The 20,677-nt window shown below is 40.2% G+C and overlaps 2 protein-coding genes across 4 annotated transcripts in view; one reads left to right on the top strand and one right to left on the bottom strand.

Annotated features, from left to right (window-relative positions):
- LOC118312448 (prostaglandin D2 receptor 2) overlaps positions 1-1,827 on the bottom strand; it is an 8,543-nt gene extending 6,716 nt beyond the window's left edge. The window contains exons 1-2 of the mRNA XM_035637043.2: positions 1,675-1,827; positions 908-944 (exon numbers count right to left, since the gene is read on the bottom strand). The gene's annotated coding sequence lies outside the window, so the exon portion shown is untranslated. The remainder of the gene's footprint in view (positions 1-907; positions 945-1,674) is intronic.
- Positions 1-19,182, top strand: part of vwa11 (von Willebrand factor A domain containing 11) — a 26,407-nt gene extending 7,225 nt beyond the window's left edge. The window contains exons 1-18 of one of the 3 annotated variants that reach the window (XM_035637025.2): positions 4,191-4,276; positions 5,017-5,209; positions 5,658-5,794; positions 5,919-6,063; positions 6,277-6,370; positions 7,020-7,148; positions 10,648-10,834; positions 10,925-11,094; positions 11,234-11,346; positions 11,471-11,587; positions 11,692-11,865; positions 15,253-15,385; positions 15,511-15,663; positions 15,894-15,986; positions 16,761-17,032; positions 17,269-17,402; positions 18,271-18,430; positions 18,577-19,182. In XM_035637025.2, the coding sequence (XP_035492918.2) occupies positions 5,024-5,209; positions 5,658-5,794; positions 5,919-6,063; positions 6,277-6,370; positions 7,020-7,148; positions 10,648-10,834; positions 10,925-11,094; positions 11,234-11,346; positions 11,471-11,587; positions 11,692-11,865; positions 15,253-15,385; positions 15,511-15,663; positions 15,894-15,986; positions 16,761-17,032; positions 17,269-17,402; positions 18,271-18,430; positions 18,577-18,945 (2,766 nt within the window). In that variant the 5' untranslated portion in view covers positions 4,191-4,276; positions 5,017-5,023 and the 3' untranslated portion in view covers positions 18,946-19,182. Of the gene's footprint in view, positions 1-4,190; positions 4,277-5,016; positions 5,210-5,657; positions 5,795-5,918; positions 6,064-6,276; positions 6,371-6,979; positions 7,149-10,647; positions 10,835-10,924; positions 11,095-11,233; positions 11,347-11,470; positions 11,588-11,691; positions 11,866-15,252; positions 15,386-15,510; positions 15,664-15,893; positions 15,987-16,760; positions 17,033-17,268; positions 17,403-18,270; positions 18,431-18,576 lie in introns of those variants that run through there. The other 2 variants (XM_035637024.2, XM_035637026.2) reach the window with 2 other exon arrangements.
- The last annotated feature ends 1,495 nt before the right edge of the window (positions 19,183-20,677 follow it).

Consider the following 20,677-nt stretch of genomic DNA (forward strand, 5'->3'; position numbering starts at 1 on the left):
ACAAGGTTATAAAAAGCAACAAAAAAGGTTATAATTTAGTAGTTCAGTTATGGTTGTGGCATGCTTCACAGTTAAATGCAAGAAAAACGACTACATTAGTTATCGCTAAAAAATGTCGAAAAAAAATTGGACTCAGACTCAAATTGAATGCTCCCACTGTGGTCGGCCACTTAGTCACATCCCCTTACACGAACGGCGTAGATGAGGTAGACACAGCACCGTGTATGCACATGAATACAGACATGTGAGTAAAGATATCCATGACGCAATGCTGACATGCCTGCGTCAAATTGTGTCATGGATGGTGTAAATTGCAGTGGGTGGTTTTGCTTAAGACAACAAAATATGTATCGGTGTGAAAACTGCCTTTGGATAACGACAATATGACAATAAGCAGATGTGGGAAACACTGACAAGTACAGGGGTATAAACTTTATACCAGATTTTAAGAGTTGTGTGTGTGTGTGTGTGTGTGTGTGCGTGTGTGTGTGTGTGAGTGTGTGTGAGTGTTGACCTTAGTGCCTAACCACACATGATTACATTTAATCAGTGCACCTAATGTTGGATTTAACAATAAAATAATAGTGGGCTCTTTATCCTGACATATGTTTAACTTTGTAATTGCATCATTTAAGCTGATCTGATTGAGTGCTTTAATACATAGAAAGGTTTCTAAGGTACACCTAGCAAACATTTATTTTCATCACTAATGAAAATCACGCAGACAAAACATTATCATTAAAAAAGGAAACAGGATAACCTTCACAAAGTCGGGGTTTTTGTTCATCATTTCTTCTTACATTAAATAAAAAGTATTGAACTTCATTACTGACCCTGCTATCTCCTGTATCACCATGTTTGAATAAGAAATTGAACTATTATGCATAAAAAAGAAAAGAAAACATACCGTTGGGATTATCAGAGCAGCATGGGAAAAAAGAAATCTGCAAAGACAACAAAAAATACTTATAACAGTAACAGTATGAACAGTATACGAATTATGAAGTATAACAGTATACAGTATGACAAAGAGTAAAAGCAAATCACAGAACAGCAATAATATGGAAGCTAACTGCTGCCACGCCAGAAAAAGAAAACTAGTAACTTACTAGTATCAGGCTAAATCCCCAAAATTAGAAGTGACAAGATGTTTTCATGTTATAGAAATATGTATACTACACGAATATTCCCTTTATGATGTGATAACTTATTGTTCTAATAAAAAACATGTCATGTTATGATGAACATATGTTATCGTGATGTGAAATTGTTATAGCAAAACATTTTGCCATTACATGAAATGTTTCACATTATAACGTGATAACTTAGCCCACTGTATAATAAAATAATTCAAATTTGATTGCAGGATATGGCTCAATTACATGATTTAATTTTGATTCTACTTCATTTCTCCTTCATGCTTGGGATGAGATGAAGGATGTAATCGTGAAAGTTTGTACAATATATATATATATATATATATATATATATATATATATATATATATATATACGTAGAAATATATAGAAAAAGTACACTGACTACAATTCCAATTTCTTTTCTTTTCCTGGCTGCATAGTGCTTGTTAAAGCTGTGAATTTACTGCTAATGTGATCCCAACCACATTCAGTAATCATGTTCCTGTAAACTAATTTAAGTTTAGGTAACACTCACCTAGACGTTAGGTTACACTCACAGACGAGAGAGGAAAATCTGAACCTTTCAAATCTTCCTGTTCCTGTTCTGTCCTCTTTGTCTTCATGTCCGAGGCACTCATCCCTCCAGTTCTGTCACTTTCTACAGCTCTCCACTCACTGAATCCCCGCCACACCCCCACACACACACCCACACCCAGACCCGCCTCCCTTTGCTCAACCCTGTATGCTGACAAGATTTCTCATGCGGGTGTGAATGACTGAAATGTCAGTTCAGACCCGTACAGGACATAGAGCGGGCGACAGGGAAATGTAACATAAAAAAATAGAGGAAAAACAGAGAGTCACAGAGACTGAAATATGACATGTGTGAGCACAATCTTCAAGTCGGCCCTACTTCAACATGCCAAGGCTGGACTTGTGTGAACTAGTCCCCCTGACTCTTCAGACTGTTGCAATTGCCATGATAAGACACTCTATACAGACGTACACAGACACCATCTGTGTCATGAACGAAGCATTCCCGATCTGCTTTCAACAAGAACAGCAACATCCACACATGACTTGGCAGCTCCACTGTAGCTTTGAGCTAAATGCCAAAGAGGAAAACTGCTTCATGGTCACGATGGTCTCTGTCAGCATCTGCTGGTGAACATCACTCACGACACGAGTCTCCGTCAACATGCCGGATTCGTGGGCTCACACAGGGGAGGCCAAAGATGTTGCGAGCAAACAAAGCATACGGTTTATTTGCCCATACAAAGACGACACAAACGCTACTCTATTAAATGAATGTAGTAGTTATTAAATGCAATTAATGTAATGGATGGAACAGTCATCTAGTTATAATTGCATTGTAAAATTAAACTAACTGATTGTGCAGGTTAAATGTCACAAGTCTGAATCGGGAAGAAAAGACACAATTGTTCATCCATTACTTAAAAGATAAAGCAGGTCTACGTGCTAAATCGATACTGTGAACATATCAAAGTCCTCAATCGATGGAGAAATTTACACATCTCCGATTCAGAAAGTGCCGTAAAATGAGCCGTGAGGACTTCCTCAACCAATAACTATGTGATGTCACGACTGGCAGTCGCCGACCTCGGCCATGCCTGCAGCACGCCTGGGCCCACTGTCCAACACTGCAGGATTTGGGTTTCTTCAAATGTTTACTTGAAAAAATCGGCTATATCTTTATTCAGTCTCTATTAAGGACTCTTTATTATTGTTTCATTTTTGCTCTCCAATGATCTTTTCATCTTTTAATGTTAAATCGGGACTGACAAGCAGCTATCAGACTGGCTCCGTGTGGGTGTGGACTGCAAACTTGCTTACTCTCATTTGAGGGATGAATTCCACTGCCTGGAGTCAGAGCGCTGAAAAACGGATAAGTGGCGCTGTAGCTGCTGGTCAGACGAAGGCTACATTCAACACTCCACATGGTCCGACGGCGACAGAAAGAAAGAAAAAAAAGGCTCCTTCTTGTGGCAAGCCTCAAGGCAAGCCAAGCAATGCAGATCGTGAAATCATAATCTCCATTATTGAAGAATGATAGGTTGACAAAACGACGGACCAAATTAATCCACATTATCGCAGCTAAACATTGGTGTTGGTTTCAGGTTTCTAGCCCTTCTACCGTGGAGCGGCTGAAAGAACAACAACAACAACTCAAAAAAAAAACCCTATCTCTTTATTAACAAAGTTTTAAAAAATCCCTGGATCCTTGATGATTCCTGGATGAATGTCAGCAACCATGCATTCTGCATCATCAGCCTATTGACTTCAACCATTGACACCTCTGGATTTGTACTTTTTCCCAGGAACACCTATCACATTGAGATGGGTGTACCTCCATAACACGTAATTTGAGTAAAAAGATGGATGCACATGTTTAACTTTTGCACTGGTGCTGCCAATAATTTATGTTAAAATTTTTTCCTGGTTATTTATAATGGAACAAACAAGCATACATTTGAACACACTACACACACATCACTTAAATTGAAGTATTCTAAGACTATAATCCCTTCCAGGTCCCAGCAAGCTTTAACTAAGTCCCACATATGGACGCAGGTCATGGTGGTAGGAATGAGATGGAGGGTACATCTTATAGGGAAACACAGTTTATCACATGGAAATTCACAACAGTATGTTTACGTAGGTACAATCGATCGAACCACATTTAAAATAGAAAACATTACCTGTACATGCACTACTGTACTACTACACAATGCCTTTGGAATATTTACCCCTCGGTCCTCCACGACTAACTTGAGAGGTGTGAAGAATGCATAATTGCCCCACCTTTGTTTAAATCAGTTTCTAAGGTAAATATGGAATGCCCTGTGGGTGTGTTCAAGGGTTTACACCACACCTGGGTGTGGTGTAATGGGTTTATGATGCTCATCTCAAGCTTTTTATGAGGGGAACACCTTGAACTAACGGAATCAGAGCTGTATACGACCGATCATAACACGTGGGGGAAAGAAGTATGCACACACACAAAAATGCTCAAGTCCCCACCCTCCATTATATACACAGTAAGGGGTACTGTATATATTCAGCTACAGTATGCAGGGCCAGCATGTTGCATGTCATCACAGCTGAGAAATATCAAGGTAGGATTGAATTTCAAAGATCAGTTAATCAACGAGGTACTCGCTTAAGAAGCAGCTGGACTTGGTTGTAGTTTCTTGGAGACGTTGGTTTTACTTCTCTAATTTTGTTTAGATTGACATTTAATCATTTGGTGAAACTCAGCCCCTTGTTGCAAATACTGCTTTAAAAGAATTGTAACGCATTGTCTAGATGGCTTTTTGTTCACTAATGACAAAAATGTATTGTTGAGAAATCTTTGTTAATGGCAAATTAACAACAAAGCAGGTGTAACAATTAATTTGTTTGGGAGTGGCAAATTCTTCAATTGTGTGCTAAATTTAGAAAAAAAATTTGTGCTGGGTTCAGTTCAGAGCATTGGATAATCTCACTGGGCTTGCAATAGAAAAACTCATTGTCTGTGAAAAAAACACATCAATATGTTTGATAGAATGCAACAGACAACACTCCTCAAAATCAGCCTGTGACGTGTGTTATGAATTGGTTTTCCCTCACCTTTTTAATGCAAGTGGCTAATCATTAAAATTCATCTCATATGTGATTCTGCTCCTGAGCATTTCCCTTAAAGGGAATTTAACTCGAACTGTGTCTTCTTACATTTTTGCACAATCACTTGGACAATGTGAGCAAACACAGTCAGAACACGGGTCAATTGAACCTCAATATTCCTCCACATGCATTTTTATTAACTAACCAACCTGGCAACTGGTAATGGCTCATTTTACTTTCTTTCTCCCTGTAGATCAAGCATGATGTCAGTGCTGGGAGTAGCCCTGCTGGGCTTGGCTCTGCTATCAAGAACCGCCGTGGCATTTGTTCCCGTCGGGCCTGGGACGTCCTCTCATGTCAACATGACAGCAACAGCCCTGTTGCAACAAGTATCAGAGGCATGTCAGGCGGTGGCTGACGCAGCGGGTTATGGATTCCAACCCACGGTAGGATGAACTACAATAAATAGCACCACAAAATAAAATACCCTTTAACATATGTGTGTGGTTTAATTCAGCCGGGACACATTGACCATAAAAAAGCAAAGAGAGAAATACACCTGTACGCTGGATAGATGCTCATTCTGTGGTTCGATCTGTGCCATATTTTTTAAAGGAATGGGTCACTGTTTTGGGAAATTTTCTTCTTCTCCTTCTCCTTGTTGTGCCTACAACCAGCAGCCGTTGGCTTTGCTTGGCATGAAGATTTTAGTGGACAGAGACCAAAAAGCTGCTGGTTTGGGGCAGTATCAATCATTCTCATCAAAGCGAGAACTGTAGTGGAGGCTCATGGGGGTCGCTTTTGTGCAATAAGGGACGGCCAATTTTTCAACCACCTCATCGTGCTCTTTGCGTGGCTGCATTCTGAAGGCTAATGGTCTTTTTCTGCCACCAGGGTTCCTCTCCTGAGGAGCTGGTTCAGGCCTGTCTGGGACCCACAGCAATAGGAATGGTGTCAGGTGCCAAATTTCACTCTGCTCTTCAAGAGATATACACCCAGAATGGACTGATAGACCGTGACTTCATCGACAGGTGGGAGAAAGATAATAGAATTTTTTTTTGTTCAGTAAATAGCAATAAAGCTATGGGACAGTGTGGTGCTCTCATGTTTTGCTGTACACATACAAATGTTATTTCTTTTGAAAATTTGTTTCAGTGATCCGCATCACTTCAACTCCGAGGCATTCCTGGAGGGACGTAGCCTCATCTTGGAGGGCATGGCGGCCATTAAGGCTAACGTTCGCAATGAGAACTTCCAGGCTGCCAGAGAAACACTGGGCAGAGTCCTTCATACACTACAGGTGAGCCGGCAACTAAGCATAGAGGGGTTCAGAGAAAAGTTGACCAAGGAGCTGGAATAACAAAGAAGCCCAGACAGGAGAAACAGAAAGTGACAGGTGGCAGTAAAGTGAAAATAGAGACGAAAAGGAAGAAAAGATTCAAATGTTTATTCATTTTTTGGGGTATAAAATCTGTGAACAAGAGTCAATGTGTGTGTTTCCATGTATTTTCAGGACTTTTACAGCCACAGTAACTGGGTGGAGCTGGGAAACTCGGAGCCCTACATCAACCTCATACGCCCAGATCTGCCATTGGACAACCTGGCAGGTCTGTGGAAAAGCATTTGTGTACTCGTCATACCCATAGGAGGACTGCGTGTGTTTCTGTGCGTTGAGTATGGTAGTCACAAAGACGGCAATAGTCATAAAATTGTAAAACTCAATCTGGGAGCATATCAGTTGACAAAATAGACGCGTGTGTGCTTTTCTGGTGAGTGTGGATTATTTTCAGACAACCACGCAGCTTTTTCACAGTAAATGGGAAATGGACCGTAATTATATAGCGCTTTTCTAGTCATATAGACCACTCAAAGCTCCTCATAGGAAAGTCACATTCACCAATTCACACACATACATACACTGCCAGAAGAGGCAATTTAGGGTTAAGTGTCTGAGCCCAGTAGTCAAATCACTGTTCTAAAAATAGTAAAAGTATTAGCTGGGAAATTATTGTATTTTTACCTTGATGTTTCTGTTATTCTAACAGTTAAACTTATTTCAAGGTTGACAGACAAAAAGCATAAGACCAATGTTACTGTTGTAAAAGACTTGAAAGAAATACATCCACTCCAAAACACATGATTTATCATACTCAAACAACAGCTGACAAGTTATGAAATGAAGCAATGCCTACTCACCTGGGTCTTGACTTAAACAGGTTGTTTATCCCATCTCTTGTTTGCACACCGCTTGTGCAGACGTCAACACTCCCACCTGCAGAGACTGTGAGAAAGGACCATGCACCAATTCCATCCTGCCAGAAATCCTAGAAAAAAAGAAACTTACATCAGGATACATGGGAGTCTTCTTTTCTGCAAAGCCACAAGGTAACAATGTCAAACAAATCTTCAAACCATTTTCAAATACATCCAGTTATAAAGTAAGAGTCCTGCAGTCAGTGACAAGCAGTTACGGCCACAGCATTTACAGCATTATCGTTTATAGTGTTCAATTCAATTTAATCAGATTCATTTATTTAAAGAAGGTTTTCTAATTTTGTCTCTCTTTTTTTTTTTTTTTTTTAGAAATGCTTAGTTTTAGTTCATTTTTTATCCGGTTAAGTGTTAGTTATCTGAGAAGAGGTCAGCTATAGATGGATTGGCAACACATCACGGACCGTGTAGGGCTGCTTGCTTGTGTAATGCAAAGACAGCTGATGTAAAACTGGCACGGCTAAGAAATTGAAAGATAGATTTCATATCCTACCAAAATATTAGACTTATGTATGAAAAAAATTGATGAAGAAGAAAAACCAATGATATTTTCTCTGTAAATTTAGTTATTTTTATTTAGTTTTGTTGTTACGCTATAGAGTTTTGGTTAACTGTGTATTTTTGTAAGGCATCATTTTCAACATCTAGTTTTTGTCATTAAGTTAGTTTTCGTCCACCACATTAAGTAAATACATTTTAACTGACCTCAAGAAGGATTTATATTACAGGATATGAAATATATGAAAACAGCAAACGAAAGCAGACAAACCCACAAACACTTTTCACTTAGTTTAGTTTAAGGCAGCTTTAAAGTAGGATACTGATTAAAACAAGACACCACAAATATAATTTAGTTATTAATTTAGATCAATGTGCCTCTATTATATCTGTGCCTTATAACCCTTTTTATGTTCTGTTTTTTTAACAGACCCCACAGTTTTTTAAATTATAGGCCTCTACCAAATGGTAGAGATGTCACGTCATGGTAAAAGTACCAAATTACATACATATACCAAAAAAAGTAATGAATGTCAAATAAAATGGTAACTTTTTGAAGAAATAAACAGCCAAAACTGTTTTGGGCATGAATTAGATCCACTGTTTCTGGTTGTATGCTACAAAGCATTTCTGATCAAACAGGAAAACATGCATTTCTAATTTTCATTTCAAGAAATTATAATATTGCAAAAACAAGAAAACATTGCACTGCTAAGATTTTTGCCAATCGGATTCACTTCTGATTGTATGCTACAGTATAAAACATTGTAGGTTCTGGAAAACATTACATATTTATCTGAACATACCTTAGTTTTGGTGGTCCAACCTTACAAATATTTTTGTGGTTATCAGATTAACTTCTGAATGTATGCTGCGATACAAAACATTGCTGGTTTGCATTCAAAAACTTGAAAATATTGCAAACACAGGACAACATTACAGCACAGTTGGTTTCGGTCTTGAAGAGAGAGTTCACCCTGACCATCAAGGAAGTGGTGTACTGGACAGACTCTACCACAGTACTAAACTGACTCCAGTCGTGCTGGTATCCCAAGCGAAGAAAAAAAAAAATCTTTAATTTTGTAAAAGTATATTTCATATGCTTAAGTTTACTTTTTTATGTTTAAAATTACTATACTTGAAGTTGTGTTAAAATGAAACAACTGAAGTTGTATTTAATATACTGGGAGTTGCACTTAAGGCATGCTTAGATACATTATAAGCTTATTTTTTATGTATTTTTGTGTACTTTCACTTACCAAAATAGCACACTAGTGTTTAAATATACTTAAAGCATCAGAAGTATGATTTTGCAAATGTAAAAAAGGTATACTGATGGTGAGTTTATAGTGTATTTCCAATACATTCTGAAAACAAAATAAATTCACTTAAAATATACTGTCACTGCATTTTAACATAATTTAACTGCATTTATAATACAATTAAAATGTGCTGGAAATATGGAAATAGTACACTAAGGTATATTTTCTGAAAGCATTTTAGCATGCTTTCATGTGCCGAAAATAAATGGTAAATGGTCTGTATATACATATATAGTCGCGTCTCTGCATTGACTTTGTATGTGATCTAGTCGCGCGGTAAAATTTGCATCGCGTCCAGTTTGAACACACCATTACATACTATAAAAGCACAAACATACAATATAAAGAAATTTACCTTTATGAAGTAGTACTTAAGTGCAAGTACAGAAATGAAATACAGGCAATAGCACACTTTAAAAAATATACTTGAACACATTTAAAAATACATTTTGAAAAGTGAACTTTTGAGAAGTATAATAAAGTGTATCTTAGATCAAGTGGATGTTGTAGTGAACTTGCAGTAAATATACTGTTAAAGTACATTAAATACAATAATTAAAAATAGATTTAAATAGACTTAAAAAAAACATGACATTAACACACTGTTGAAAAGTATATATTCATATAATTCAAAATATATTTTAAATAAAGTGCACTTTTAACAAATGTACTAAATTACAAATTAAGGTAAAGTATCTTATCAATACGCTTTGCAAAAATTTATTTGAATACACGTTTATTGTATTTATAACTCATTTACTAATCAAGTGTTTTGGAGACACACAAAAATGCACCGTAACTATATTTCAACACATATAAATGTACTCGTTTAAACTTTTAACACAGTTTATATGTTAAAAGTATAATTTAAGTACAGAATAATATACTTATTTTTCACTTGAGATATGCTGGACTCATGCTGGTATAAGGTATTTGATGGAAGCTGAGTCGCAGAAATAGGTATCTAGGTGTGAGACACACCACAGGATACCCCATTTCATACAACATTCACACCAACCTTGCAAGCACGGCAGAAATGGAATACAGAGAAAGAAGATATCACTATTGTCACTATAGTCCTCACCTTATATCAGCAAACTCCAAGGACTTAATGCCCGGAGCAGATGGCCAAGTGAGGATTTCAGGCATCCAAGTGAAGGACCAAACCTACACTCTCCCTGTGGTGCGGCTCATCAGACTGCCCGCTTTTTACCACAGGATTCTACATAGATAGTGGAGGCCTTATTGATGTCATTCCACATCAATAAGGCAGGATGCAAATGCATACTACATTTGCATCCAGCATTTGTAAAACAAATTTTGGGGCCATGCCTCTATGCACATCCTGTAAGTGTTTCTGTTCTGTTTTTTGAGGCTGAATGCTACCCTGTAATAGTATTTATGAGATGTGATACAGCGTTCTACTAGATGTATATAATGCATCAGTCAGTGAGCAATTTATAGAGCCAGGCTAGCTATTTCTTTGTTTCCAGTTCTTTATGGTGATCCAAATCAAATGACTGCTCCCTATAGTGCCATATTTTATTGTACATAGAGTGAGAGTGGTATCAATCTTCTCATCAAACTCTTCAAATAGGTGTAATTCCTAAAATTTCAAACTATTCCTTTTACACACTCTAAGGGAACATAGATATTATGGTTAACAAAATACAGCACATTTTACAGCACCAGTATTTGAGTTTTAATGAAGCAGGATTTCATTCTAATTGTCTAATCTAGAAAACAAGAAAATCTGAATGAAATTGTACCATGTCCCTTCTGTCCTGTGCCAGGTAAATGTAGCCACGGAGGTCCAGGGGACCTGACCAGCACAACAGTTCCCCGCGGTGGCATCAACAAAGATGAGCGTCGCTTAGACAACGTGGCTGTCCACAACACTGCTGTGAGTTTAGCCACAATTGCAAGCGTCCAGCTAATAGAGGACATCCGCTTTGCTGTTGGGGACAAAAACTTTCTGAGGTACGATGGTCACATATGAGAATGAATCTACTTCTGCATCATTAAAACAAAACATTTTTAAAAACGTACTATTTACTTTCATTCTCACAGGATGATGGGGATTGCCCGCTCATCTGTCGTGTGCTTTGTTATTGACACCACCGGCAGTATGTCTGATGACATCGCTGAGGCCAGGTCGGTTGTTAACAAACTCATTGACAGTAAAAAAGGAACACAGGATGAGCCCTCTGAGTACATCTTGGTGCCCTTCAATGACCCAGGTATGAATTTGTATTCCCTACTGCCCATATTTAGCAAACCGTTAGCAGTGTAAGACCCCTGACAGTGTAATAATGCCATAGAATGTTACAATACATATGTAATGACTGTATAGTTGTGATACAAAATATTTTTCTATAGATTTTGGACCTGCGACCAGGACATCAGACCCTGATAAAATGAAAGATGTAATCGCTAAACTCCAACCGCGTGGAGGGGGCGATATCCCTGAGATGTGTCTGTCAGGACTTCAGGTACCAAAGTTAAAGATACTGTCATACTGTAACTAGGATTGTCATTGCTTAGGCATAGAATTTCCAGATATTTTTATGGATCCCTGAAAGAATGCACTGAGCAGGACCATTGTTTTTTCTCCAGTTGGCTCTCACTACCGCCCCATCCTCCTCCTACATCTACGTTTTCACTGATGCTATAGCCAAAGACATCGAACTCAAAGACACGATTATTGCTCTCATCAGGCGCACCAAGTCAACGGTAAACACTTTGACACCAGTTATGACCAACGGTCAATCTGTGTATTTGGCTAAGCGAACTTGAAAGACAGAGGGTGTGATCTCCACATTAACTTATCTCTCCAGGTGTCATTCTTCATGACTGGGTCCAGTCGGAGGCGTCGTCGCTCCCCCACAACTGCTACCTTTAATGATTACAAGGACATGGCTTTGGCCTCTGGAGGCCAGGCCATCGAAGTGTCCAAGAAACAGCTGCCTGGGGCCACAGGCATCATCAGTGATACCGCTACTTCAGCTCTGGTAGGACTCAACTGGTTCGTCTGGTTCCTGTATAATCTAAATCATGTTGCAGGCCTTTATTGGTTGGGCCCCAGGGACAACATCTAGCTTCACCTTTTTCTTTTTTTGGGCCTTTTTTTTTTAACCCTTTCATTCATTAACTAGGACTTGATGTTACAATCCCTGAAGTCAGCACTTTACTTACCAGAGTGTGGTTGTTCTTGGCGATAACCAAGAACATCTGATTGGTGTTAGCATCCTTAAAGATTCAGCACTTTACCTACCTAAGTGTAGTTGTTTTTGCAGTGACCACCAGATGGATGTACCATTACGATGCATCATAAATTAAGATGCAATCCTGGTTGGGGTTATGGTGAGGTGAGTGGGCAGGGTGGGGTTGGGGGGAAATTAAACCTGTTTAAAGTTTGGGGAACATTAAACCTGGTTAGTAGGGATGCGTACCGTGTACCGGTAATTTTTTGTTACCGGTACATAATTGGGTCAGTACCAGAGCACAGATAAGCTCCAGAACAAATGGTCCCGATATCGGTATTTACGTAATTTCACCGCCCCCCAATGATGACGAAGCCACTGACGCTCGGGGAAAAGTGTGGGCTCACTTTACTTGATGCAACGACAATGCAGCCAAATTGTACATTTGCAAAAAACTGTAGTCGCGGGCGAAGCGGGCGACACCAGCAACATCACGAAACACCTGCAAATCAAACATAGTAGCTTTAGCAAAGGCTCAAAAGACGAGGACATTGTTGAAAAGAATTGTCCGAAGAATATTTAAAGCCCGACAAGATGCAGAGTAGTAGCATGCGCTGCAATTTGTTGCAGCAGTTGTAAATATACAACTACATTATACAGCAGCAGTTGTATAATGTTCTACAGTACACCTGTCATGTTCAACTTCTCACAGAAAATAAATAATACTCAAACCGACTTTGGTTTAAATGTTATGATATCTTTACATCTCAACGTAGAATATATCGATCGATATGAAAAAAAGTATCAAGATAATCTTTTATATCCATATTGCCCAGGCCTAGCGTGAAAACTGTGAGCTCATCCCCCCCTCTCTCCCTCACCCCCTCTTAAGGCTCAAAAGGCAGATATTGCTCAGAAGAGAAGCAACCAAGATTTCCCTGTGACAATGACTTGTTTCATGTTGTTACCCCTCTAGCAGTAATACAATAACAGTTGAATCACTAAGCATTTTTTCATGTAATCATGTTAATTTCTGCACCAAATTATAGAGTAGTATCAATAAGAGTATCGTTGAGTATCGGTATCGATAAGCAGTATCGGTATCGATAAAATCCTAACGATACCCATCCCTACTGGTTAGGGTAAGGCAAGTCACCAGAAATAGCTACCATTAAGACACATCATCAGTTGTGCTCATCAGCGTCATCAGGTGTTTCAGCTTTTTATCACAAGACACCAAGGCAGGCCCACCGCGGGCTGATCAGACTTGGGTGTGTGTCTCATGGTTAGCTTTTCTGTGGTCACCTAGGAGCCCAGATGGGATTTACATTTCATTACATAACATATGTAATGAAATGTCACATAACATTACCCAAACAGTGCAAGATTCGAGAGAGTACATGAACATTTATCAAATAGGCAAAAGCAGCGGGGGGGGTTTTATAAATTCAGGGAGTAAGGTGCAGTCTGAACAGGTGAGTTTTCAGTCTGTGACAGAAGCATTGAAGGGATTCTGCTGTCCTGATATCAATGGGGAGCTCGTTCCACCATTGAGGAACCAGGACAGAAAAACAGCCAGGAATTAGTTGAGCAGTGAGAGAGCAGCAAGCCGTTTGGCAGTAGCAGAGCGGAGTGGATGGGTTGGGGTGTAAAGTTTGACAATGTTCTGGATGTAGGAACCACCTGAGCCATTCGCAGCATGGCAGGCAAGTACCAGTGCCTTGAATCGGATTCGAGCGACCAGTGCAGGGTTAGAAAGAGCAGTGCAGTGTGGGAGAGCTTTGGGTTGGTTGAAGACCAACCGGGCCGCTGAGTTCTGTAGGAGCTGCAGAAGTCGGATGGCACATGCCGGCAGACCAGCTAGGAGGGAGTTGCAGTAGTCCAGGCATGTGACGAGAAGAGCCTGCACCGATAACTGCAGCGCCTTCTCTGTGAGGAACAGACGTATCCTCCTGATGTTGTGGAGAATGAATCTGTAGGAGCGGGTCTTGAACCGATGGTTGTCCTGCCGCTGGGTTACACTTGACTCATTTGGCCTACCCGGTAAGAGGTAATGGTCAATGTGAGGCCCCCTGCCTAACTCCCCCTGGCACTTTCTCCTGCCTTGATGAATCATGAATAATTCTCCACTTTGAGCACTTTGCCGTGACAAAAATGAATGTCAGTAAGAAGACGGCAGTCTTGTTATTTTGTATCTTCGGTGAAAAGGTTGTTGTGCCTTATCATCAATGAACAGAGGCAAGACCAGTCATAGGCTTTACAGTAAAGGAGGAGGAAGGAAGAATTATCTGTCAATTATTTGTCAATTCACCAATTATTGGGTTACTGTGCCAAATGCCCGCTCACACAGTGTAAGTAAAAAAAGGATATATGTGGATCTTTTACCAGTAAATGGGCTGCAGCCCAAGTACAAGCATCCTCTCCTGCTGAGCCAGAAAAACGGTTCTAAGTTCTAAGTTCCTGCAACTTCAGAAGCTGAAACTTTAGAAAGTCAGAAGGAACTAGGGCTGTCTGTAATTAGTTCCCAGACTATGGACGTCCCTCACCTTCCCCTAATTTCATTGGCAAACCTACTGAGAAATAATAATCATGTATAGCATTTAAGAGTGTTCTATTCACTTCCTTGCACGCCCTGTGATTTTAGCTTCAGAGAACAGTTTCCTTCCTTTCTTTTTTTCTGCAAAATTGCAAATAAACTGAGTAATATTATTTAATCTTAATTTTTACGTCTTTTTCTCCTCGTTGCAACCTGGGAAATATGAGTAGTAACATTGCTAAATTAGGTTAAATTTAATCAGACAGAATTCAGTCATCATCAGTCTCCTTTTTTCCACAACAACTTTTCATCATATTTACCTGTACCACTGACGGTAGTTGGGTTCACATGAACTGGGTCCATTAGCAATTATTTAGCAAATTTCCAAATCGTGACAGTTTACTCTGTCACTCTGTTTTCAACTTCATTTGTGAAATTGCCACTGTATTATTGGGTTAGAGGATTTTCCATCATTTAGGCCTGAAAATAAAGCTTGAAGTTATCTGATATGGTACTTATTTTGGCTTGAGACATTCACGTAGCTGGAATAATACTGTGCAGATCATATGCTATCAAATCCAAACCCTTCCTTACATCTGGAAAAAACATATTTGTTAAAAAATATTTGTTAAACGTTTCTCCTCTTGCTCTCGTCTTAGGTGACAGTTCTTCAGCGAGCGGGGAACCCTGGGGCGCAAGAGACCTTCACCTTCGTGTTGGATGAATCGCTTCAAAACATCACCATCTACATCACAGCATCAGGCATCATTTTTACACTGATCAACCCTGCAGGTATACAGTAGCTCGCCAGTCTCAATGCAGAGTGGTTGAGACCGGTTGTGCATGTGCTTTTTCCTCACTGAGAACATTGGCGCGACAGATCTTTTTCACTGATAAGGTATGCTTAACAAATCCAGGTGTGAGCCAGAGCAACACTGAGGCCAATGGTAAACTGGGGATCATTCAGACAGTCGGCAACCTGAGGAGAATTCGTCTCAATGCTGCCCACCAGTCGGGTCCCTGGAAGATCAGCATGAAGTCTGACCAACCATACACAGTCAAGGTCACAGGTCAGATGCTGTATATTTGTTATTTACACATGGCTGTTCTGTACAAAAGGCACTGTTGTTGTAATTGCAATTGTCTAGCACACAGTGTTTCTCATCAGTAGCATATTTATTCCCCCTGCTCTCGGTCCATGCACAGTTTGAATACTGATGCTCCTTCCAGTCCAAAGTCCAGGTTGGGTAAGTTGACTGATTGCTGGTTTATCTGTATTTGTATGTGCTTGTGTTTCCAGGCCAGAGTATTATCACATTTATCTATAACTTCGTGGAAATGTTCGAGGGACCTCACCCAGGTTATGCAGTACTCAGTGGGCGTCCAAAAGCAGGTAACATGCAACAAATCTATTTTACTGTGTCACAACCGCATTACATTTTTACATAATGTACATTTTTGTTTAACCCTTGAGCACATTTTGATGTTTGAAGAATATCTTACCAGCATAATATCAAATATGCATATTGTTATCTATGAGTCTTCATGTGATTACAAGACATTAAAAAGCTATTTAAAGTTTAGTTAATTGCTGTACATACAGTACATCCGAGGATGCTGACGACATTGTGCAGCCTATATGATACAACAGCATCATCTAGTTGAGAAATGCAGTGAGACAGTTAAGGTCTACAAATGGCTTAATTTAGCTGAAACCAATTTTGAAAAGCTGAATTCGTTACCGCCAGTTAATTACAGCCTGCTCATAACTGACCAAAAAAAAGCAGTTCATGCTTGTTCAACGCAAATGCAGATACTAATATCTCAGCACTGGGGACCAGTAAACATTTTGTAAATCTGACACATCCCCGGAACTAAGCAGTTAGTTCCTTGTATCAACAAGGCTAAAGATAAGGGTAAAGATCCGCGCCAAGATTAAATGGGCTCTTCCTTGAGCCATGCCTCCACAACATTTCATTGAAACCGGTCGAGTAGTTTTGTGTAATCCTACAGCCAGACAGACAATTAATTGGCACCACCCCTAATAAAAACCTTGTAAGTGTTTATTCTTGAAACAATCAACCGCTGAAAGCCACATTATGTTTTCTCTGGTTCTCATTTTCTCTCCCTACCTGCCTGCTCTGCATCTCGCCCCTTGGAAACCCAGGCCAGCCGGCCACCCTGCTGCTCTCAGTGGTGGGTAAGAAAGGTCCGTCCTCGATGACCGTCGGAGACATCAGCCTGGTAACTGTGTCTGGTCCTGAGGTTGTGAGCAACAGCTCATTGACTGACATGGGCAGTGGAGACATCCTGGTGACTGTTGATGCGGTGCCCGACGGGGAGTTCTTGGTCATTCTGAGAGGAAAAGACAAAGTGTCAAACAGCTACTTTCAGAGGCAGTCGACCACCTCAATGTCCGTCTCCAAAGTGACCCTCCAGGTCGGTCTCTCCACGTTCTCCTGTGCAGCAATTCACGCACATTTTGGGGATAGATGACAGAAACCATCAAAGGAAAACTGTATTTAAAAACTGATACAATTCCAGCTTATCACAGAATCACATAGAGAAGAGTTTTTGACACATTTGAAAGATGCATTTTAGTAGAAGGAGTAGAATGACATCGCTCTTCTTAACGTTTCTTGACCTCGTTCTTTTCTTCCATTTTTTCTCTCCAGTCTGTGGTGGCCAGCAGTGTGAGGCCAGGAGATGCCTTTGAGATCCCCTTCAGTGTAAGGACCCAGGGCTCTGGTGGTCTTTACTCTATTGTGGCCAAGAATGACAAAGACTTCCCCATGTCCTACCCAAGCAGGTGAGAGGAATCTACTAAACATAATTCCTTTGTTATGTCTCTATCGACATTGACAGGGTGTTGCAGGGGATGCATGATGAAGTAGAAACAGATACCATTCTAATGTCTGCCCCTTAAAAATGGGTCTAGAACTGGTTCGCTTTGCTGAGGACAAATCTGGTGTAGCTTCTATCCGACACTAAAAAAGGTGCATGCCAGCACCTCTAAATCTATAAACAAGCATGATATGATGTGTTAATAGGTGAACTTCAGAGATGCTTGTACAAGTATTTTTCTTTTTCTTTTTCTAGCTAGCCCTCATCCAGTCTTTGTTTAAAGCCTATATATATATATTGGAAGTGGTATTGAAAAAGTGTAATACCCAAAATTTCAAACTATCTCTTCAAATCTCCAATGTTCACATTATAATCACTGGGTTTTAACTGACCTGACATTGGGCCAATACAGCACTGACACAAAAATGGCCTTAGCGTAGCAACCGTGAGTATAGAACCTCCAAACACAAGAGGTTGTTTCGATCAAGTGACCCAGCACCAATACAGAAACAACCCCAACAACCCAGCGGAACTACAACCTAGTTGAAGCGGTAATGAGTCAATGCTATATTGATCCCACTGGGTTAATTTTTAACCCAGTCATTTTAAGTGTTTTGTGGAAAGGTTACATGTACAGTTACAGCAACATGCGCAACCCCACCCACCAACTGGAGTAAAGGTAAGGGTCGGTCATGTGATATTACAGCACCTAAACGCTTTACTCACCCCTTACATCTTTTAAGTAAAAAAAATATATATATCAAATGTGTAGATTGCCTACAATTACAATTCCTATAATCAAGGAGGGTTGTTTTTCTCTCTTCTCTCGACAGCCTCAGCTTGACAACTGGAAAATACACTAATGACACGTTGACAATTACGCCACCAGCCAGCACACCGTCCGGCACTGATGTCACTCTGACAATGGAAGCCAAGTCGTCCGACGGTGTCGACTCCAATTACGTCGTTCTGAGATTGTCCGTTGTCAAGAAGGTTACCAGACATCCTGGATTACATCTGTTGAACATTTGGCCACAGAACAGATGCACAAAAGTTATCCATGTATCCAGCAGATCTATTGAGTTTGCTGCAATTAATGCGTACATTTCCCACCTTCATTTTTTCTCTTCTCTGTCCAGATAACAGATTTTGTTCAGCCTATTTGTAAAGTGGTGAGTGTGCTGGCTGACGACTGCCCTCAAGACGTGTCCCAATGTGGACCTTTCCAGTGGGAGCTTGTGGCCAACCTCACTGACGGAAACGGCACCGGGATAGAGAGCATCTCCCTGCAACAGGGCAATGGAACGCTCTCGTTCACCTCCCTGGAAGCTGCCGTCATCCAGGCGAACTACAACGCATCCTGCTGCTCACAGATTGTGGAGTTCACAGCTGTCGATAAAGTCGGCAACGTGGGAAAGTGCTACCACTCAATCGTTCGATCGGGCAGCCCTCCTGCTTTAACGCTGTCGCTGCCACTGTGGTTGTGCCTGTTGATGATCCTTTATTAATAAAAGCAACGTGCTTGTGTTATGGAGTGAAACTGTAGCTGGTGACGGTCGTCGTGAACTCGAATACTGTGCTTGAATCAAATGTGCGCACTGATCGATTCAGTGGTTGATGAATGTTCAGTAAAGTTGTCTCAAATAAAATGTTTCATAAAGAAAACATTTGGTTGCAATGCAAGAATATTTTCTCATGTTTGTAACATGTTCCAGTTTTTACAATAAAATCTTGTTTGGGGTAAATCTATGGTTGCCATGTGTTACTGTTTAGTTTACATGGTACAGTTGGCATTATGTAGCGGGGCTTGTTTACATTTTGCCAACAAATCCAATAAGACTCAAAAGAAAGTAATTATTTTCGGACAGTTAGGGTCATACCTTCTGAGAGCAGGAAAATAGACAGCGGTCAGACTCAATGAGAAATCGGTGGTGTTTATGTAAGTTAAAAGTACTATTAAAAGATATAGAACGCTATACAAGAAAAGTTATCGGGCAGCAGACAACAATTTTCATACGAAACAAAACCTTGAGCACAACTCAGCTCTCCTGGAAACTAAAGACAGTGATGACATTGTTTCTGCACAGTCATTTTTCATTCAACATGAGAAATTCACCTCTTTTATACTTGAATGTTGGCAAAAATCTGGAGAATGAGCTTCATGTGACTTTGGACACAAAGGGGCTTGTGTGGTTGTTTGTAACCGGTTTCAGCACAACATTCTGAAATAATCTAAGTTTGTCATGATTCCTAAAAATGGAATCACAACTGTGTGGCAGGTCATGGTCAGTTTTGATCAAAATTGTCTTGACTTTACATCCGCACCATCATTACATTTCATCCCGTAGGTGTTTTCGATGACACACAGCAAATTTTAAGTTGCTCATTGAAAAAAAAATGAGGACAGTTAAAATGTCCAGAGCAGGGATGGGCAGCTTTGATGAAAGGGAGGGCCACACAAATGTTCACCTCACTACCAGAGGGCCAGATATATCAACATGCACTTCCACCATTATAACCGTGTCACTTAATTGACCTGCTATAGCTAACCAATTTAATAACTAGAACAACATATATACTGGCAATCAAAGTTTATTACACCAATTTTCAAAAATTGCAGATGAGTTGGCTCTCTCAAGAACACATGACCCAGACAAGGCTCCCTAGTGGGCCAACATTTTTAACATTTCTATTTTCATAAGAAAAATCAACATTTCAACATGGTTAAGCTGTGAACTTAACACAGAAACAAACATCCACTTTCCTGAGTCATATATTATTTCAGTGCAATGGGGTCTCAAACAATTATGCTACAAAAACCAAAACATATCTCTTTGTTCTGTCTTAATGAGACACTTGGGGCCTCTCCTGCTGGCATGAGCTGAAAGAGTGTCTCATCGGTCAGTCGGTTTTTTTCTCTTGATTTGATGTGCTTCATCATTGAGAAGTTGCTCTGGCAGATGTAAGCGCTCCCAAACATGCTGGCCATTGAGATTGCAAAATCCCTGAGGATTGGAAATCGGGACTCTGGTAATAGTCTCCAGAAGGAGATTCCCCTCTCATTGCGGTTTGCTTGAAAAAAACGGCCTGTAGTTCACACAGTTCAAGCTGCCGCTAGGGGGCTGCTCGCCTAGCGGCTGACAGAATGAATTACAGCTGGGGTCTGGTTCAAGTGACATGAAATGATAATTTTTATAAATGGACTCGCGGGCCGCACAGATTGAGGAAGAGGGCCGCATG

This window comes from Scophthalmus maximus, chromosome 8 (genome assembly GCF_022379125.1).
Source record: "Scophthalmus maximus strain ysfricsl-2021 chromosome 8, ASM2237912v1, whole genome shotgun sequence".
Classification (NCBI taxonomy): domain Eukaryota; kingdom Metazoa; phylum Chordata; class Actinopteri; order Pleuronectiformes; family Scophthalmidae; genus Scophthalmus; species Scophthalmus maximus.